Below are 15,996 nucleotides of genomic sequence, written 5' to 3'. Positions count from 1 at the left end.
TGCAAATTTCTGATACTCTAATTCTGTAAATTTTTTTTACTTTTTAAGAGTTGGAATACTTCTAAATAGAAAATTTTTCTTTTAGTAAATGATAGAGCTATAGTTTAAAACCTGTAGATATTGTGGAATGAAGGAATCAGTTTCACAAAAGATGGGTGAGTCAGACTAATAAGTTTAAGTATCATAAGGAGATGTGGAATTTATCAAAATCTTTCAAGTAAGTTTCTTTTTTGAAAAATTATTTATTGGGACTGGCGCTGTGGCATAGCAGGTAAAGCTGCCCCCTGCAGTGCCAGCATCCCATATAGGCACTGGTTTGAGTCCCAGCTGTTCCACTTCCTATCCAGCTCTCTGCTATGGCCTGGGAAGGCAGCAGAAGATGGCCCAAGCCCTTGGGCCTCTGCACCCATGCGGGAGACATGGAAGAAGCTCTTGGCTCCTGGCTTCAGATCAGCTCAGCTCTGACTGTTGTGGCCAATTGTGGGGTGAGCCAGCAGAATGAAGACCTCTCTCTGTCTCTGTCTCTGTCTCTGTCTGTCTGTCTCTCTCTCTCTCTCTGTAACTCTGACTTTCAAATAAATAAATCTTTTTTTTTCTTTTTTTTTTTTTTTTTTTTTTTTTGACAGGCAGAGTGGACAGTGAGAGAGAGAGACAGAGAGAAAGGTCTTCCTTTTGCCGTTGGTTCACCCTCCAATGGCCGCCGCGGCCGGCGCGCTGCAGCCGGCGCACCGCGCTGATCCGATGGCAGGAGCCAGGAGCCAGGTGCTTTTCCTGGTCTCCCATGGGGTGCAGGGCCCAAGCAACTGGGCCATCCTCCACTGCACTCCCGGGCCACAGCAGAGAGCTGGCCTGGAAGAGGGGCAACCGGGACAGAATCCGGCGCCCCGACCGGGACTAGAACCTGGTGTGCCGGCGCCACTAGGCGGAGGATTAGCCTAGTGAGCCGCGGCGCCGGCCGAAATAAATAAATCTTTTAAAAATTATTTATTTGTTCAAAAGGCAGAGTGACACAGAGAGGAAAAGATCTTGTATCTGTTGGCTCACAGTTAATGCTAGACCAGCCTGAAGCCCAGGGCCAGGTGCTCTATCTGGATCTCCCAGGTGGGTGGCAGGTACGCAAGCACTTGGGCCATGACCCACCACTTTCCCAGACACATGAGCAGAAAGCTGGATCAGAAGCAGAGCAGCTAGGACTTGAACCAACACTCTGATATGGGATACTGTCATTACAAATGGTAGCTTAACCCATCATGCCACAACACTGGCTAAAGTAAATTTCTAAAATGTAGTGACTCCTTTACAAATATTCAAAACTTTTAAATTGTATGTGAAAATAAATTTTAAACTAAATAAAACTATGACATTTAAAAAATAAAAATTAGAGAAGCCATTTAGTACAAAAAGGATAAGTGTAATATTTCCAAAGCATGTATTATTTTTATTTATTTATTTTTAGCTTTTATTTATTTGAAAGGCAGAGAGACAAAATTAAAGACAGAGAGAAAGGGAGATTCTGCTAGAGAAAGATCTTTATCCAGCAGTTCACTCCCCGGATGCCTGTAATAGCCAGGACTGAGCCAGGCCAGAACCAGGAGCTAGAAACTTAATCCAGCTTTCCCTGCAAGGGTGGTAGGGACCCAAGTACGTGAGCCATCACCTGCTGCCTGCCAGGGTATATTAGCAGGAAGCTAGAATCAAAAGCAGAACTGGGACTTGAACCCTGGTACACTGATATCGGATATGGGCATCCTAACCAGTGTCTTAACCACTGTTCCAAACTCCTGCCCTCATATTTTACTTTTTTTTTTTTTTTTTTTTTTTTTTTTTGACAGGCAGAGTGGACAGTGAGAGAGAGAGACAGAGAGAAAGGTCTTCCTTTTGCCATTGGTTCACCCTCCAATGGCCGCCGCTGCAGCCGGTGCACTGCGCTGATCCGATGGCAGGAGCCAGGATCCAGGTGCTTTTCCTGGTCTCCCATGGGGTGCAGGGCCCAAGCACCTGGGCCATCCTCCACTGCACTCCCTGGCCATAGCAGAGAGCTGGCCTGGAAGAGGGGCAACCGGGACAGAATCCGGCGCCCCGACCGGGACTAGAACCCGGTGTGCCGGCGCCGCAAGGTGGAGGATTAGCCTATTGAGCCACGGCGCCGGCCCATATTTTACTTTTATAAACAGACAAAAACCTTGTGTGTGTGTGTGGTTTGTTTGTTTGTTTTTTTGACAGGCAGAGTTAGTGAGAGAGAGAGAGACAGAGAGAAAGGTCTTCCTTTTTCCATTGGTTCACCCCCAAAATGGCTGCTACGGCCGGCGATGCGCTGATCCGAAGCCAGGAGCCAGGTGCTTCCTCCTGGTCTCCCATGCGGCCGCAGGGCCCAAGGACTTGGGCCATCCTCCTCTGCACTCCCGGGCCACAGCAGAGAGCTGGACTGGAAGAGGAGCAACCAGGACTAGAACCTGGGATGCCGGCGCCGCAGGCAGAGGATTAGCCCAATGAGCCGCAGCGCCGGCCTCCTTTTGTGTTTTTTTTAAAGATTTATTTATTTTTATTTGTAAGGCAGAGTTACAGAGAGACAAAGAGAGAGAGGGAGAGGTCAAGAGGTCTTCCATCCGCTGGTTCACTTCCAAGATGGCCGCAGCAGCTGGAGCTGAGCTGATCTGAAGCAAAGAGCCAGGAGCTTCTTCTGGGTCTCCCATGAGGGTGCAGGGTCCCAAGGATTTGAGCCATCCTTGGTTGCTTTTCTAGCCCATAGCAGAGAGATGGACAGGAAGTGGAGCAGCAGGGATTTGAACCAGTACCCATATGGGATGCCAGCACTGCAGGCGGCGGCCTTGCCCGCTATGCCACAGTGCTGGCCCCAGCCTTTTGTTTTTAATAACCCATGTTGGACCAAAATGTCTTAGGTAGCTTTGGTTTGAATGTGGTTGATCCCCCAAAAGGTTCATGTGTGTGAGGCTTGATCCTCAGTGTGGCAGTGTTGAGGTGGTAGAACCTTGAGGTGGGACTTAATGCAAGATAATTAAGTCTTTGGGGGTGCTGCGCCCAGAAGGGATCGGTGTAGTTCTCCTGGGTCCCCAGTTAATTCCTGTGATTGTGGGTTGTTCTGAAAACAGCAAGCCTGACTCAGATTGTTCTGGCTTTTCCCTGTGATCCCCCCTCACATGTGCTCTCACCCGGATGCCACCCGTCATGGGATTTGGCCAAGGGGGCTTCACCAGAGGACTTTCAGCCTCCAAACCTGTGAGCTGCAAAAATCTCTTTAAGTACCCACTTCAGGTATTTCGTTTGAGCAACAGGAAATGAACTGAGGCATAGGGTTCATCGTAGTAACCTTCTGAGTTCTCCCTTGGCTCCCATTACTTTGCCTTTCTCAGTATCTTTCATGGATTTCTTCAACTTCTTCTTAGACCTAATTCAGAACTGAAGTTTTAAAATACTTCAGTAAGTATGTTCTATGTGTTAAATAAAATTTATAGGAGGCCATTGGTTTGGGCTAAGGTCCTGCACTAGGCCCAACAGAGCAATCCAAAATGGTTTTTTTTTTTTCATATTGAAATTCTATGCCACTAAGCTGTTTATCTGATCTTCCAAGAAATCAGGAGAGATATTCACCAAATCCCTAAACAGACCACTGGTAGGGGACATGATAAGGAGGTCTCCTGTGTTTTAACCTTTACTAGGAAAGTAACTTTGAAATGACTGATTTGCCTTTTGTTCTTTTTCTTCTTTCTTTCACCTTTTTCTGCCTATAAAACCAACTTCCTCAGCTCATATCATCAGAACATTCATTCTGTGTTTTAGAACGCGATACTGCCTGATTCTAGAACCACAAATACAGTACCTCATAAAGAATACTTTTGGAGACCCTCCCCCTAGTTAATTTCTGAAACTGTGGATGGTATCAGACCCAATATATTGTTTTCTCCTATAATACATGCCTTTGATAAAGTTTATAAATGAAGCACAGAGAGAGTAGCAACATATTAGCTGCAGAACTAGCACAACTTTCTTTTACTTGTTCACAATCTCATGGAAGATTCTTTTTGTTTTTCAGTAGCTCTTAGCAACCTCAACATTTGATTCATTTTCTTTCCTTCTTGAGAGCTTCTACCTCTTCACTCAAAGGAAGCACTTACAGCTTCTCGTTGGCACATCTGAATTGCCAGCACCTCTGCACTTGCACTTTGGGGCCATCATTAAGTAAATAAGGGTTTCTCAAACATGGCGCGAGGGTGTGGGGTTGTGGTACAGTGGGTTAAGTGGCTGCACACAATGCTCAAATCCCTTATGAGAGTGGTGTTCCAACCCAGCTTCCTTCTAACATGCCTGGGAAGGCAGCGGGTGATGGCCCAAGTGCTTGGGCCCCTGCTACTCATGTAGAAGACCTATGGAGTTCCTGGCTCCTGGCATTAGGCTGCCAGCCCTGGCTGTTGTAGGCTGCAGATGCAAGATCTCTCCCTCTCTCTGTTCCCTGCCTTTCAAATAAATAAATCTTAAAAATAAAATAAACTCGGCCGGTGCCGCTGCTCAATAGGCTAATTCTCCGCCTTGCAGCGCCGGCACACCGGGTTCTTGTCCCGGTCAGGGTGCCGGATTCTTTCCTGGTTGCCCCTCTTCCAGGCCAGCTCTCTGCTGTGGCCTGGGAAGGCAGTGGAGGATGCCCCAAGTGCTTGGGCCCTGACCCTATGGGAGACCAGGAGAAGCACCTGGCTCCTGCCTTCGGATCAGAGCGGTGCGCCGGCCGCAGCGCGCCAGCCGTGGCGGCCATTGGAGGGTGAACCAACGGCCAAAGGAAGACCTTTCTCTCTGTCTCTCTCTCACTATCCACTCTGCCTGTCAAAAAATTAAATAAATAAATAAATAAATAAATAAAAAATAAACCCACAGCACTATAGTATTGCAACAGTCAATCTGAAAATATTTTCATGCTGCTGTTGAATATGGGTGCCTGAAACTGTGGAGAAGTCAAACTGTGGATAAGGTGCTTAGGGGAGATGAGGGGGTGGGGAACCACTGTTCAAAATCAGTTAAGATTTTAAGTCTGTTGTAATTTTGTCTCTTGGCACATGCACTCAATTCTGAAATGAATAGGACTCCAAAACCTAAAGATGACAATATTCTTATCTGGCCCTGGTGTGAAGATAAAGGAAGAGAATCTGGACCTAGCAATAGGTGGTTTCATACAGTGTTCCAATACAGTAAACACTATTTAACATGTTACATTGTCAAGATGATATTCAGTGTTATCAACAGAACAGCTTTTATCGTCTATTCTGAGTTATTGTATTAAAATAATTACTCCCTCTTAAAAATGCAAGTGAGCAAAACTTATCTTTTATTTTTCTTTGGGAAAATATCAGTCAATCTTTTCCTGATGCTGAAGGATTTTAATGATTGCTAACTATTGGGATATTTTTCAAATACTGAGGTGCATTAATGAGTTAAGTTTTAGAACCTTCTCCAATGGACTTATTCGAAATAGATTAAACCTTTGAACCCTCACATCAGACAGAAATCATTTGTTCCCCTCTAACACATTTTAGTGGTTCTTTTTTTTTTTTTTAAAGATATTTATTTATTTGAAAGTCAAAGTTACACTGAGAGAGGAGAGGCAGAGAGAGAGAGAGAGAGAGAGAGAGAGGGGTCTTCCATCCAATGGTTCACTCCCCAAGTGGCCGCAGTGGCCGGAGCTATGCCGATCCGAAGCCAGGAACCAGGAGCTTATTCCGGGTCTCCCACGTTGGTGCAGGGGCCCAAGGACTTGGGCCATCTTCTACTGCTTTCCCAGGTCATAGCAGAGAGCTGGACAGGAAGTGGAGCAGCCGAGTCTCAAACCGGCGCCCATATGGGATGCGGGCGCTTCAGGCCAGGGCATTAACCCACTGTGCCACAGTGCTGGCCCTGGTGGTTATTTTCTAGATTGGTCTTTCTTATTTTAGGGGTGGTCAGATCTGAAGTTTGAGTTTCAGTGTTTTGGGGTGTGGGCAAAGTAGGCCTGATTAGGCTTAGTTGAAAGTGCCACCACTAGTCCAGTTTCCCTGGAGTTCCACAGTGGGCTCTGATCTGTGTGCACATGACCTTTGGGAGGTGTTACTAGTCTTGGGGAGAACTTGGGCTATCTTTTCTTTTAAGATGTATTTATTTATTTTAAAGCCAGGGTAACGGAGAAAGAGAGATATAGAGATCTTCCATGTGCTGGTTCACTTCCTAAATGGCCATAATAGCCAGGACTGGGCCAGGTTGAAGCCAGCAGCCAGGAACTCCATCCAGGTCTCCAATATGGGTATCAAGAATTGAAGTACTTGGGCCATCATCCACTACTTCCCAGGCACATTAGCAGGGAGTAGTTAGTGGAGTAGCTGGGACTTAAACAGATACTCCAGTATGGGATATAGGCATCCCAAGTGACAGTTTAACCTGCTACGCCACTGTGTCCATCCTAGAACTTGTTATCTGATAGTAAACACGCGGATCCCAAGGGTAGGATTAGGATGTTTGGGATACTGTGTCTTGGCTGTTAATCTGTTTGTAGTATCTATTGTTCCCCAACACTGCCCCCTACCTGGGATTCTGAGTGACTTTTTCTGTTTTTTGACTGTTCAAATTTTCTAAAATAAACATATTTCATTTTTATTAAAAATAGCTTTTTCTTGGAAAAATAAACTACAATAAATTGTTGTTTATATAGAATTAATTTAATTTGCTTTTAAGTAGAAATGAAAGTGCCTAAAGAATATATACATTCGTAAGTACATTTGATAGTGGGGCAAAAGCAACTTATAAATTAGATGAGAACCAAAAAATTACAAAAAGGATACTGAGATCTAGGGAAGGATCCCAGTCAAAAGGTTTACAGGGTAAGCAGGGAGGAAACAGATGAGACACAAATACTGCTGTGCGCTCAGAAGTGGAGCCTGACAAAGCTAAAATACTTTCTAAATATTAACTTCTGGTCGTGCTCAGCAATTTCATGATAGTCACGTTAGTGTGGCGATTGGTAAAGTGACAGGAAAGATAAAATTATGTGCCCATACCCAGAATAAAATTCAGGAATAGGTCATTTCTGTCTGTACCTCTTTGTCCTTTACTGTAGAAGCACAAATCACCTGCAAAAGACTGTGTCTTAGAGAAAGTAAATTGGTCACCTGTGTTCTGTAATAGCCAGGAATGTGGAAGCCGGGTCCATGAATAGACAAATTAACCAATTCTGAGCTTGAAAGATAGGGTTTTTTGGGTATCACTCTTCTTGCTCAGGATGCAAGAGTGTATGTTTAAAGGGCTGCTCGAAAGAACGGGCCATCAAAGAAGGAGGCACCTTTCTCTGAAGGGAGGAAGGAACCTCCACTGTGATATGGCCTTGACTAAACAAATTCAGAGTTAGTGAACTCAAGGGGCTTCCATAGCCTTGACAGTTCATGGCAAGAGCCTCAGGTGATTACTGACCTCATAAATAAGAGTGTCAGTAGTTAAATCAACAACGGGAGTCACTGGGCACCTGCTCCCCATGTAGGATCTCTGTCCTTAATGTGTTATACTATGAGAGTTAAAGATAACACTACTAGTCGAACAATACTCTATACCTTGTGCGGTTGTGTGAGTGCAGTCTGTTGAAATCTTTGCTTAGTATATACTAAGTTGATCTTCTGTATATAAAGATAATTGAAAATGAAACTTGATGAAGGGTGGGATGAGAGAGGGAGTGGGAGATTGGAGGGCTGCGGGAAGGAGGGAGGTTGGGGGGGGAACCACAACAATGCAAAAGTTGCACTTTGTAAATTCACATTTATTAAATTTAAAAAAATGGAAAAAATTAAAATAAAATAAAATAAAATAAATAAAGGGCTGCTCTGTTACATCAGGATGCTCTCATTCACGTACTAGAAAACCTTGGGGTGGGCGTTTGGGCTAGCAGTTAAGATGCCTGCATCCCATATCAGAGTGCCAGGGTTCAGTGTCCGGCTCTAGCTCCTGACTCCCACTTCCTGCTCACACAGACCCTGGGAAGCAGTGGTGATGGCTCAGGTAATTGGATCTTTGCCAACCACGTGGGAGACCTGCATCAAGTGTCTTCCCATTCCTAGCTGTTGTGGCCATTTGGGAAATGAACCAACGGATAGGAGATCTTTATCTCTCCATGTCTCTGCCTCTCAAATAAATAAGTAAGGTATTAGAAAGCCAGTGTCCTGGAAATGAAAAGCTTCCACTTGTCTTGGTTCTGAGTGCTCTAGTGTCGGGGAGTCATGATTTAGGCCAGAGGTTCCAGAAGAAAACGAACAGTGATAAATCACAGCAAGGCTGATGGCATCCTGGTGGGAGTGTGTGAGAGAGGAGCCATATGCCAAAGCCACAGCAACTCAGGGGAGCTGTTCCTGTTCATGGATTGCCCTTTGTTTCAAAAAGAGAGAGGAAAGGAAAAAGGAATTGTGGGGATGTTTGTCAAAGGATTTTTTTTCCTTAATAGGTGTGGAGTTTCCAGAAGAAACAAACAGATCTCCTCATCGCCTTTCAAAAGCACAGAATCACGAAGTTGGAAGCAGCCATGCAAGAAGCACAGCAAACAATGGCCAGCCAGGACAAGTGGGTGACCCATCACACTCCCGGAGGCTTTATTTTTCCTTTTAGAGAATCTATAGCCCTTATTTCCTTGTGGTTACAGAGTCTGAAAACCACTCCATTTTGGTTTCCTTTTTCCTCCTTCCGGAGGCCCCCCCACTTCCTAGCTGTCCTCTTGTTTTCCTGCATCTAAAGCTGCTGCTACAGAGAAATCGGAGGTAACTAACTTACAGTGATAGCACTGAAAATGTTACCTCTGGGAGGGTGTTCTGCAGATTTTAAGCTAAAAAAGATGAGCTTCTTGATGGAAATTTGTAGGCATCAGCAGGCCAGGGGTAGGTGTGCAAAGGAAAGGAAATGCTGTGTAAATGTCATACAAACTTGTGACGTCATACTTATTTTGTCCACTTGATTGTTCTCACCATCAAAGCCTTACCATTGTCTTCCTGAGTCACCTCATTCTTTTTTTTTTTTTTTTAAGATTTTTATTTATTTATTTGACAGAGTTACAGACAGAGAGAGAGACAGAGAGAAAGGTCTTCCTTCCATTGGTTCACTGCCCAAATGGCTGCCACTGCTGGAGCTGCGCCGATCCGAAGCCAGGAGCCAGGTGCTTCCTCCTGGTCTCCCATGCGGGTACAGGGCCCAAGGACTTGGCCATCCTCCACTGCCTTCCACAGTGGCCACAGCAGAGAGCTGGACTGGAAGAGGAGCAACCAGGACAGAATCTGGTGCCCCAACCAGGACTAGAAACCCGGTGCCCATATGGGATGCTGGCGCCGCAGGCAGAGGATTAACCTAGTGAGCCATGGCTCCGGCCCCAAGTCACCTCATTCTTGATAGAAATACCTTGCATAACTGGCAATATCCTTCAGTCAGCATTAAGTAGGGGGTGATAATAATTTTTTTTGTCCCCTGATCTCTTGGAGCTGATTGTTGACATCTTTTGCCTAGAGAGCTGTCTATGTTAAAAAAGGAGAATGGAGAGCTGAAGAAATATCTGGCCCTTCTAAAGGTGAATGCAACAGAGTTTCCTTACTATTCTTTTCTCTCCTACTGTTCCCATCTACAAAAAAGTTCATGGGAAAATGGAATTAAAAGAGAATATGCATTTTCTGTGAACTTTTTGAAGACCCCCTCATATGTGGCTGACTATGGAGTAGTGTTTACTTACCATTTTCACATCATGGCACACACAGAAACTGACATTTGTGCAAGCACGCAGTGTCAATGCACGGGGCCATAGAAGACTGGAGGGTTGAGAGGATCAGTGCGTAGCACCCTTTTAACCCATCCTCAAACATCAGCGAGTCCTGACATGCCAGCTGGGAGGGTCTCTGATACAAGAGACGGCTCTTGCAATTTAAAATTTCTTTTCAGAGAGCCCCAAAACCTCTAGGACCTTCTTCTCCCTCACATCCTATTTCCTACTGACCCCACTCCTGAAACTATTCTAGCACATTGTGATTGCATCATTTTTCTTTCTCTCCCCAGAGACATGTATTAGTGGTCTGCGTGATTCCTGATGGGTTCTTATGAAGAGGAACTAAATTTTTATTCCCTGAAACTAATAATTTCCAAAGGAAACACTGCATTTTTTTCTTCTCCTACTGGGAATCTCAGCGACCACAACTAGGGGGCACTGCAGCTTAGTGATCTAACAAGTAAGACAGCTCCATTGTTAGGAGCCTTGATCTGCAGCCTCCTTTACTCCCATTTTTTTTACCTACAGGAATCTCCAAGTCGGTACCAAGGAAGCAGGTTAGTTTTAACAGCTGCCACACTAGCTTCTCAGCCCCTTGAATTTATCTCTTTTTTTTCTTCAGTTCTTAAAAAAAGAGTTATTTTATTTATTTGAAAGAGTTACAGAGAGGAGAGGGAGAGAGACAGAGATCTTTCATCCACTGGTTCACTCCTCAAATGGCTACAATGCCAGGGCTAGGCCAGACTGAAATCAGGAGCCAGGAGCTTCTTCTTGGTCTCCCATGTGAGTACAGGGTCCCAAGCACTTGGGCCGCCCTCCACTGCTTTCTCAGGTGCATTAGCAGGGAGCTGAATCAGAAATGGAGCAGCCAGGACTTGAACTGATACCCATATGGGATGCCAGCATTGCAGTTGGCAGCTTTACCTGCTAGACTACAATGCCAGCCCCTTCTTTTTATTTTTAAAAAAAGATTTACTTATTTGACAGGCAGAGTTACAGAGAGAGGAGAGACATACAGAGAGATCTTCTGTCTGCTGGTTCATTCCCCAAATGGCCACAACTGGGACAGGGCCAAGCCAAAACCAGGAGCCAGGATCTCCATCCAGGTCTCCATGTGGGTTCAGGGACCCAAGTAGTTTGGCCATCCTCTACCACTTTCCCAGGCATATTAGCAGGGAGCTGATTCAGAATTGGAGGAGCCAGGACTCAAATTGGTGCCCATTGGGATGCCGGCATCACAAGTAGCAGCATAACCCATGAACCACAATGCTGGCCTTTGTTCTTTCTCTTTTAAAAAAAAATTATTTATTTTCATTTTATTTGAAAGACAGAGAGAGATACAGAGAGCAAATGAAGAGAGACAGAAACAGGGAGAGGGAGGCATCTTCCATCTGCTGGTTCAAACCCCAATGATTACAACAGCTTGGGCTGGGCCAGGCCAAAACCTAGAGCCAGTTTGGGTCTCCCACCTGAATGGCAGGGACCCAAGTACTTGAGCCGTCATCTACTGCCTCCTTGAGTATGCGTTAGTAAGAAGCTGGATTCAGAAGCTGAGCCGGTTCTTGAACCAAGGTACTTTGACGTAGGATGAAGGCAACCCGGCTGGGGTCTTAACCACTGTGTCAAATGCCCACCCATCTGTTTCTCTCTCTCTCTCCCTCTCTCCCCTACCCTTTTAAAAATATACTCTGGGACCAGCACTGTGGCACAGCAGATTAAGCCTGCAGTGCTGGCATCCAATATGGGTGTACATTTGAGTCCTGGCTATTCCACTTCAAATCCAGCTCCCTGCTGATGTGCTTTGGAAAGCAGCGGAAGATGGCCCAAGGCCTTGGGTCCCTGAACCCACGTAGGAGACCCAGAGGAAGCTCCTGGCTCCTGACTTCGGATCAGCTCCGCTCCAATCTTTGCAGCCATTTAGGGAGTGAACCAGCGGATGGAAGACCGCTCTTTCTCTCTCTCTAATTCTGACTTTCAAATAAATAAAATAAATCTCTAAAGATTTACTTCTTTGAAAGGCAGAGTGATGGAGGGAGAGGGGGAGACAAAGAAGAGAGAACTCTGCCATCTCCTGGTTAACTCCCCAAATGCCTGCAACAGCCAAGGCTGTGTCGGCTGAAATCAGGAGCCAGGAGCTCCCTCTGGGTCTCCCACATGGCTAGCAGGAACCCAAGTACTTGAGCCATCATCCAGTGCTTCCCGGGTGTATTAGCAGGAAGCTGGATAAGAAGCGCCAAGAACCCAGGACTTGAACAAGGCACTCTGATATGGGATATGGGCATCCTAAGTGGTGGCTTAACCTGCTGAACCACGACACCCCCGCCCCATTCTTTCTTGACTCTTGGTTCTGTGAGCTTTGAGATAGAAAACAATGGTGGATGGATTTATACTTCTTTGAGAATTATTTGCTGAGAAGTGCTGAAGTGAAATCTTGATTTTGCTGCTCACTCTTGAATGTCATTTTATGAAAGCCTACTCGTCCTTCACAATTCAACTCACATCATTTTCTCTGCAAAGCATGTGTAAGTGCCTGCTATTGAACAGATACTGTGTTAGGTGCTAGGTGTACAGCATCAGTCTTTTCTAATCAGTGATAACAGTTGTGCCCTGCCAACTGTTAACTCTTTTTAATATCAGTCCTGCATTGGTGGAATAAAAAAGATACGGCATGGCGGGTGTTATGCACAGTGGGTCAAGCTGCTGCTGGGGATGCCCATGTTCTGTACTGGAGTACCTGGGATATAGTCCTGCTCCCATTCCAGACACAGCTTCCCACTAACAGGCCTGGGAGGCAGCAGCTGGTGGCTCAAACACTTGGGTCCCTACTACCCAACTGGGAGACCTGGATGAAGTTCTGGGCTCCTGGCTTTGGCCTGGCCCAGCCCTAGCTATTATGGACATTTGAGTGAACCAGCAGATGGAAGATCTCACTCTTTTCCACTCTGCCTTTCAAATAAATGAAAATAAATGATTTTTAAATTTTTTTTAAAGATTTATTTATTTATTTCAAAGAGTTACACAGAGAGAGGAGAGGCAAAGAGAGAGAGAGAGAGAGAGAGAGATCGATCCTCCATCTGATGGTTCACTCCCCAACTGGCTGCAGTGGCTGGAGCTGTGCTGATCCGAAGCCAGGAGCCTCTTCCGGTTCTCCCACTGACTGCAGGGGCCCAAGGACTTGGGCCATCTTCTTCTGCTTTCCCAGGCCACAGCAGAGAGCTGTATCGGAAATGGAGCAGCTGGGTCTCGAACCTGCGCCCATATGGGATGCCAGTGCCTCAGGCCAGGGTGTTAACCCACTGTGCCACAGCGCTGGCCTCAAGTAAATGATTTTTAAAAAGAAAACATGGTCCCCACACACACAGAAGTTACAGAATAATGTTCTTTCATAGTTCTGTCCTTTTTACGCATTCATTATACCAAACATTGCTCTGCTTTTTTGTCCCTCCCATTAGCCTGTGAGTCTCTCTCAAAGAGAGGGACCTTTTTCTTTTTTTAAAAAAAGGATGTATGTATTTATACGAAGGAGTGACAGACAGGAAGGGACACAGAGAGAAATAGATCTTCCATCTGCTGGTTCACTCCCCAAATGGCGTAACCACTGAGGTTAGTCTGGGTTGAAGTCAGGAGCCTGGAACTCCCTCTGGGTCCTCCACATGGGTGGTGGGGACTCAAACACTTGGGCCATCTTCCACTGCTTTCCCAGGTGCATTAGCAGGAAACTGGATTGGAAGCAGAGCAGCCAGGACTTGAACCCCATGGGATGCTGGTATTGCAAGTGGTGGCTTAACTTTATGCTGTACCACAATACTGGTCCTGAGAGGAACTTTATTCTAATTCTTTTTTTTTAAGATTTTATTTCATTTATTTGAAAGGCAGAGTTACAGAGACAAATATCTTCCATCCACTGGTTCACTACCCAAATGGCTGCAATGGGCAGGACTGGGGCAGATCAAAGCCAAGAGCAGGAGCCTCTTCCAGGTCTCCCATATGGGGACTTGGGTCATCCTCCATTGCTTTCCCAGGCACATTAGCAGGGAGCTGGGTCAGAAGTGGAGCAGCTGGGACTTTTTTTTTTTTTTTTTTTTTGACAGGCAGAGTGGATAGTGAGAGAGAGAGAAAGGTCTTCCTTTTGCTGTTGGTTCACCCTCCAATGGCCGCCATGGCTGGCGCGCTGTGGCCGGCGCACCGCGCTGATCCGAAGGCAGGAGCCAGGTGCTTCTCCTGGTCTCCCATGGGGTGCAGGGCCCAAGTACTTAGGCCATCCTCCACTGCCTTCCCGGGCCACAGCAGAGAGCTAGCCTATAAGAGGGGCGACCGGGACTAGAACCCGGTGTGCCGGCACCGCTAGGTGGAGGATTAGCCTGTTAAGCCACGGCACCGGCCGCAGCTGGGACTTGAACCAGAACCTATGTGGGATGTGGGCACTGCAGGTGGCGGTCTCTCTAATTCTTATTCTAAACCTCATTGTTTGTAATCTTGGGATACAGGACAAATAGACACTGAATGAATGCTTGTAGATGGAAGGATGAGAGGATGGAGGGATGAGTGAATAGATGGGCAGATGTAAAGTTGAGAGTCCTCGGTATGGCACTGATGGAGAGAATGGAGGAGTACTTCAAAGCTGTCATGGGGCTGGGCATTATAATGCAGCAGGTCAAACTGCTACAGGTTAAGCCACCACTTGAGATACCTACATCCCAAATCAGAGTGCCGGTTCAAGTCCTGGCTACTCTGCTTCTGATCCAGCTTCCTGTTCGTGCACCTGAGAGGCAACAGATGATGGCTCAAGTACTTGTGTTCCTGCCTCCCACATGGGAGACCTGGATGGAGTTCCTGACTCCTGACTTCAGCCTTGTCCAGCCCTGGCTATTTGTGACTTTTGGAAAGTGAACCAGCAGATGGAAGAGCCCTTTCTTCTCTGTCTCTCCCTCTTTCTCTGTCACTCTGCCTTCCAAATAAAGTAAGTCTTTAAAAAGAATGACCTCTATTATGGACAGCAGAGTAGACCAGGTTTCATTTAGGGAGTTGGGGAGCAAAGGGGTCTCCTTTGGAAACGCTGCCTCCATGTGAAGTGATGCCTAGAATTCATGAGATTTGTGCTCAGAGAAGCCATTATTCCTGTAAATGGTGATCTGATTGGTGCTCAGAAGTGGTACTTCTGCTCAGAGATTGGAATGCCTGACTCACGCTCCCTCTCCTTACAGGTTGACCACACCCCGACCAGTGGGCATTACTTCCCCGACACAGTCAGGTAGGGAACCGTGGGTAGATGTCCTTTCCCCGCATGGAGGATGCTCTCTTCTTGTAGACCATAACGCGCCCCTCCTAGTATTACGTGTGATGCGGAAACACCATACAACCAGATAACGAGTGCCAACCAAATGGCGAGGCTAGGAGGACACCCCATTGATGGCAGGTTTTGTCTGCACCCCATTGTCTTTCAGTGACTCCTCGGCCCAGTTGCCATCATAGTAGCCAAGTGGTCAGGTGAGTAGAAAGCCTCCACAGAAGCCTTAGAACTATCGGCAGAGGTTGGAGTACGAGAGAGAGCTGTAGAAGCGATTCAGACCGGGGCTGGGACCAGGTCCACGTAAGTGGCTAACGGCAGTTTGTTTTTGTCTCACCTTACATAGTCGATCTTCCTCAGTGGAGTCCATCCCTTACAGAGTGGCTGACTTTGGTAGCATAGGACAAGTAAGTACTAGTCACCTTTTCTGTCCAGCCTGAGGGTTCTGTGCTGAACGAAAGCAAAATTTAAGTCAAGACTCTGAAGTTTATATTGGTTTGGGCATAAATCATCTGAGGCCGTGCCAGACCCAGTTTGTCTTCTGGCAGTGGAGACCTGCTGCATATGCTGACAGAGCCTGGGTCGGGGAAGAAGGAGTGGGTTTGTTCAAGGGCTGAATTAACAGTGACAGTCCTGTTCGTTGTGGGAGTAGTAAAGCATGGATCCTTCTTAGATGAGGCTGCCCTCTGCGGGAGAACAGTGTCTGCTTTAATGTGTAGGTGGAGAGAAGTAGCAGGGATTAGGGAGGCCAGAGAACCAGGGTGTCTTTATTGATATCTCTGTTTGTCCATCAGGGCAGAGGCCTGCAGGGAAGGAGCACTCCCAGAGACTCTTACACTGGTGAGTGGGGGAAGAGGCGGCAGAAGTCACCATGCTCTGTGGGGCCAGTGGGTTGGTTTCTAATGCATAATATAATGCTTTTGCACTTTGGTTTTTTTCTAGATAGTGATTCCAG

At 46.4% G+C, this 15,996-nt stretch overlaps 1 protein-coding gene across 5 annotated transcripts in view; it reads left to right on the top strand.

The window, feature by feature from the left end:
• Positions 1-15,996, top strand: part of RNF212B (ring finger protein 212B) — a 46,135-nt gene that overhangs the window by 21,002 nt on the left and 9,137 nt on the right. For 4 of the 5 annotated variants that reach the window (XM_089309876.1, XM_051822665.3, XM_089309877.1 and 1 more), the window contains exons 5-11: positions 8,459-8,574; positions 9,505-9,565; positions 10,283-10,311; positions 14,959-15,005; positions 15,199-15,241; positions 15,388-15,448; positions 15,836-15,881. In XM_089309876.1, the coding sequence (XP_089166002.1) occupies positions 8,459-8,574; positions 9,505-9,565; positions 10,283-10,311; positions 14,959-15,005; positions 15,199-15,241; positions 15,388-15,448; positions 15,836-15,881 (403 nt within the window). The remainder of the gene's footprint in view (positions 1-8,458; positions 8,575-9,504; positions 9,566-10,282; positions 10,312-14,958; positions 15,006-15,198; positions 15,242-15,387; positions 15,449-15,835; positions 15,882-15,996) is intronic. The other variant, XM_051822668.3, reaches the window with a different exon arrangement.

The sequence above is a fragment of the Oryctolagus cuniculus genome, chromosome 12, assembly GCF_051225735.1.
Source record: "Oryctolagus cuniculus isolate XC-2025 breed Fujian yellow rabbit chromosome 12, ASM5122573v1, whole genome shotgun sequence".
NCBI classification, from domain to species: domain Eukaryota; kingdom Metazoa; phylum Chordata; class Mammalia; order Lagomorpha; family Leporidae; genus Oryctolagus; species Oryctolagus cuniculus.
This window is presented reverse-complemented; position numbering and strand designations above follow the sequence as displayed.